This window comes from Bidens hawaiensis, unplaced genomic scaffold (genome assembly GCF_021521415.1).
Source record: "Bidens hawaiensis isolate Kalapana, Puna unplaced genomic scaffold, B.hawaiensis_p1.1 tig00027754_1, whole genome shotgun sequence".
Classification (NCBI taxonomy): Eukaryota; Viridiplantae; Streptophyta; class Magnoliopsida; order Asterales; family Asteraceae; genus Bidens; species Bidens hawaiensis.
The window spans coordinates 15,896-20,540 of record NW_027505104.1 but is presented as its reverse complement, the minus strand read 5'-3'; the positions used below and the strand labels follow the sequence as shown (position 1 = coordinate 20,540).

General features: G+C 36.1%; 1 protein-coding gene across 1 annotated transcript; it reads right to left on the bottom strand.

The window, feature by feature from the left end:
• Window positions 1-729: 729 nt before the first annotated feature.
• Window positions 730-2,502, bottom strand: LOC143610738 (uncharacterized). The gene is made up of 7 exons (XM_077085134.1): window positions 2,374-2,502; window positions 2,228-2,332; window positions 1,964-2,131; window positions 1,652-1,890; window positions 1,591-1,595; window positions 1,191-1,536; window positions 730-1,105 (listed from the first exon to the last, which is right to left on the bottom strand). Exons 1-7 carry the CDS (start codon window positions 2,500-2,502, stop codon window positions 730-732), a joined length of 1,368 nt encoding a protein of 455 aa, XP_076941249.1.
• Window positions 2,503-4,645: the final 2,143 nt, after the last annotated feature.

The window sequence follows — 4,645 nt, the reverse complement described above, 5'->3', positions numbered from 1 at the left end:
TTGAAGATGCTCTTAAAAGTTGTGAAGGCAAACTGACTGCAAGTGAATCCAATGCAAAGAATCTGAAGAAGATGTTGGTTGTTAGCTGGCCAGGGTTTATTTTTTATGTTATGTTCTTTTGATGCAAGTGCAATGTTGTTGTTTTAGTTTATTAGGTAGGCCAGTTTTAAGCGCAAATATGCACATATTTTGTATCTGCCAAAATGATGTAATGTATCAACTTTTGTATCCTAATGCTAGTGCCAAATTATGCACATCTGTTTGTATCTGCACAATATGACCATAGTTGACTGCACATACAAGATGTTTATCCAATATGACCATACAAAATCAAACTTCAACACAATATGACCATAGTTGACTGCACATAGTCAAACATACTTCAACACAATATGACCATGGTTGACTGCACACCTAATCAAGTTCAAAATACACAATACTCTGCAACCTAATTTACTCATAAATACACAATACACTACAACCTAATTTACTCAAAAACTCAAGTCAACCTAATACACTATACACAATACACCACAATCAAAACTCAAAACTCAACACTTACATCATAATTTAGTTAACATTAAGATCATTAGTTCAAAAGACACAACAACCATTACCAAATCAAGTAAGTGATCCCACAAGTTCCAAAATACATAACCATAAACATAAACCATATTAAACAAGTTCAAAATACTAAACCAACTTATCTAAACAAGCACAAGAACCATATTAAGATGCCTTTTTCCCCTTCTTCTTAAGTGGGCCTGTGCAGGTCCTCACATTATAGCCAGTGCTCCCACACCTACTACATGCTCCCAAGGTGTTCTTTTTTGTCAATTTTCCTGTTGTTGGTACATTATCCTTTTCCACAGTTGACCTCTTTCTTGCCTTCTTAGATCTACCTGCCATTGTGTGATGCTTGGGTGCTACAATGGTTGTAGGAGCTTCACATTTTGTCCACATAGACATCCCATTTATTGGATTAATTTTGAATGAGTAAACCAGCTTCCACCTATCCATTGTGTGCACCGGGTGAACCCAACTTTCTAATGCCCTTACCCTTTCTCCATTAGCAGCCATGACCCAAAGTGCAGCCACAGCATGTCTGCATGGCAAACTTGTACACACTATATTAATCATTTTGCCCATAGAATTAAAAGTATATATTAAGCATTTTGCCTTGTACAAACATATCTGCAATTTCCCAGCCCCTGCAACTACAAGTCCTCAATATCAAATTCACAACTCTTGGATCAGTGGGTTTATCACTCACCTCATATAGATCCCTTCCATTACACTGCACATAGTTGTGATTTGCCTGATTTTGGATTGTTGTAAACAACTCAGTGGCTCTAGGTGTCAACAAGCCATCCCATTTATCAATAATACCAAGCACAGTAACAATCCTCCTCATTAGATACTCCCTTACATACTCAAGTGCAGATATTATAGGTATGTCCCTGCCTTCCACTATCTTGCCATTGTAAACCTCACACATATTGTTAATCATTACATCAGAAACTGAAACTGCCCTTCCTAAGATCAAAGTTCAAAATGCATACCAAATTAATCAAAATTGAACATGCATACCAAACCTAATTTACTCATAAATAATGTTAAAGTATATGAATACTAACTAGGGTAGTGTGACCTGGTCCAGGATTCAGGTGCTAATTTTGACAACCACAAGTGTGCGTCCTTGTTGAATTCTTTTAACTCATTCATTGCAGTTAAGAACTCAGGTTTTGTTGTTTTGGTAGCACAGTTGTACAACATGTTTTTGTAAAGTATACCTCTATATCCCACAAGCTTCATATTTTCATGGATATGCCTAAGACAGTATATGTGCTTAGCACAAGGAGATAAAGTTTGAATGGCTTGAAGAAGCCCCTGTTCAACATAAAGACATAAGGTTAAAAGATAAAATAATAAAAGAAAAGATTGAATATATGGAATTCCTTACCTTTTTCCTGTCACTCATGAAAGTAAACCTTGAATTGCTTCCAATTTTCAGATCTTCTGAAAAAAGTTCTAAGAACCAAGTCCATGAGTTGTTACTTTCTGACTCCATAATTGCATAACATACAGGATATATACCATTGTTGTTGTCAAGACCAACTGCAGTAAACATCTGACCAGGAAATGTGCCTTTCATAAATGCACCATCTAGACCAAGTTAATCCATGTTTAATGCTCTAAACCCATTTTTTAGTACATCAAAGCATACATAGATCATTTTGAACTGTCTGGTTGTAGATTCAGAATCTGTTGGTGGCTCAACCTCAATCTTCACAGTGCTACCTGGATTCTTATCAACTAACTCAGCAGCATACTCCTTAATCAAAGAATATTGTACTTTATAGTCCTTTCAACCTTTTTCTTTGCTTTCATCTTAGCCCTATATGCTTTCACCTTATGAACACTAACACCATACTTCCTTCTAAATTGACCTTGAACTGCTTTTATTGAGATGTTAGGGTTCTTTTCAATTTGTTCTAACATTTGTTCAGATAAAAAGATTGATGTACAAGCATAAATGTGTCTTAATTGAATGCATGTGTGGTTGGTATTCAACGTTCTAACCATCCAAGATTAAGAATCTTTTTCTTTGGAAAGTAACATCACCCATGGACATTGATATTCATTAGGATTTGTCCTTTTCCCCCTCCCGCCAACATTACTTTTTGCTCCTGTCCCCCCTCCACCTTTAGGTTTTCCTTTTTTCATAACAACCACCTTGCTTTTACAATTTTTACCACTTGCACCTTTGTCTTTGGTTTTCTTCCCTTTAGAAGCATGCACCCCACCATAATCAACTTCAAAATCTGGCTTAGAACCGGTACAAACTGCCCTAACCCTAATGTGATCATCTTTGGTGATTTTAATTAACCTTCCAGTTTCAACTGCATGTTTTCTAATAAGCTTCTTGGCCTCCTCCTTTGTCCCAAAAAACTGACCTAGGTAAAAGTTTGTCATGTTTTCATTTGATATTCTTATACCATGTAAAATGTGTTTCCTTGAGCTTGTTTCATTCCTATTTGACTCTGACCCACTTAGAAACTTGTCGTTGTATATTACATCCTCCCCCAAATCCATTTTCTGTTCATTTCCAAAGTCAAACCCATCCTTTACATCTGAATCAACATTCATCCTATAATCACTCATTTCAACTTCAGGGTCTGTCATATTATTTTCAGGATCCACAATATAATCATCATCACACTCATCCTCTGTAAGGCATCGTTCCCGGTAGCCCTACTTTAGCGTCAGATTTACTCATAAACACAGTTCTTATATATCATAGTTAATTAAAACATCCGCGGAAACGTTAACTTTGATTATTCATTACATAAAAATTAATCCTTTCTTTAAAACCATGACGTAAAGCATCATATTTAAAAAATCATTTCTTCCATCTTCAGATGCCAGCCGTTCAATCCATGTCATATGCCATCCTCATGCTAGCTCTTCAGTCTGATCACCTGCGTGTATACTAAAAGTCAGTCACGCTGAGTGAGTTCTAGTTAATCAAACAACTTATCATACAACCACTACATGCATTATATACGTATCCGAGGACACATAGCCCACTTTCTGACATGCTCACCTTATCATTTAACCTCTTATTTACCCCTACAGCTTAGCCACTTTAATAACGAATAACGTTATGTGTAACGATTCCGACGAAACCAGGTATACCCTAACCGGTAGACAATAGTTACGTTATATTTAATGTCGGGTACATGAATTACCATAGTAATTATACGAGAATACATGGTTCACTGTATTGATTGTACGTGAATACATAATTCATCGTATTGAATATGCGATTAATCGATCGATAGTTATTGAAACCCGAACGAATCGAGGGTTCAATTATAGACGATATCTATGATATTTAGTGATGTTTACGAAGTATTAAAGCTTCGGGATAAGTGAATTAAAACATAGAAAAAGAATTTTCGATTTAATGGTACGTCGGTACGTTAAACGAAACCTTTAATACCAAACCAAGCAAGAGACGATCGATCAAGCCGAACAATTATTAATAATGTGATGTTTTAAGTTAATAAATGTCATGGTTTAAGTTTTTAAAGTTTTTAAATCGATTTTATATAAATTTCGATTTTAAGCCGAAAACGACCGTTTTAGCCACGTTTTAAACCGAATTAAACATTTAACCGAAAACGACCTTTTTCTGAATTGTTTTTAAATATTTTCTCGGGGCGGAAGCATGTTACTACTGAAATGTTTAAGTACATACTGAACGCATGGATTTGCGTGTATTTATATATATTTTATTGTACGGGAATCCTACGGAAATGTACTAAGATGGTAATTGTCTGAGTTGCTAACATTGTAAGGCCCCGAACACGAGTGATTAAGTGAAAGCCGGTAGAGTGTGAATAGTACTATTGGTCTGACAAACCTAGCTGGTCCGGCATGGATTTGCTGATGTTTCGCAGCCAGTTGCACATGTCTATTTTGTTGTTATATATTTTTGCTATGTAATGTTAGACATAGCGGTTTGGGGCAGGTCCGTGGGCGGAGTATGCCACGGGGTTGTGTGTGGATAGTCAGAGGTTTCACTTGTGGGCTCAGCATAATTACAACGATAATATTATATTATGATATTGATTTATCA

Excerpts from the sequence above, each read along its gene's own strand:
- LOC143610738 (XM_077085134.1), bottom strand. The coding sequence starts at position 2,502 with ATGTTAGAACAAATTGAAAAGAACCCTAACATCTCAATAAAAGCAGTT. Across the intron at positions 2,132-2,227 it reads GACAGTTCAAAATGATCTAT|ATGTTTACTGCAGTTGGTCT; the intron begins GTATGCTTTGAT and ends TTTCCTGGTCAG. Across the intron at positions 1,106-1,190 it reads GGCTGGGAAATTGCAGATAT|ACATGCTGTGGCTGCACTTT; the intron begins GTTTGTACAAGG and ends TTTGCCATGCAG.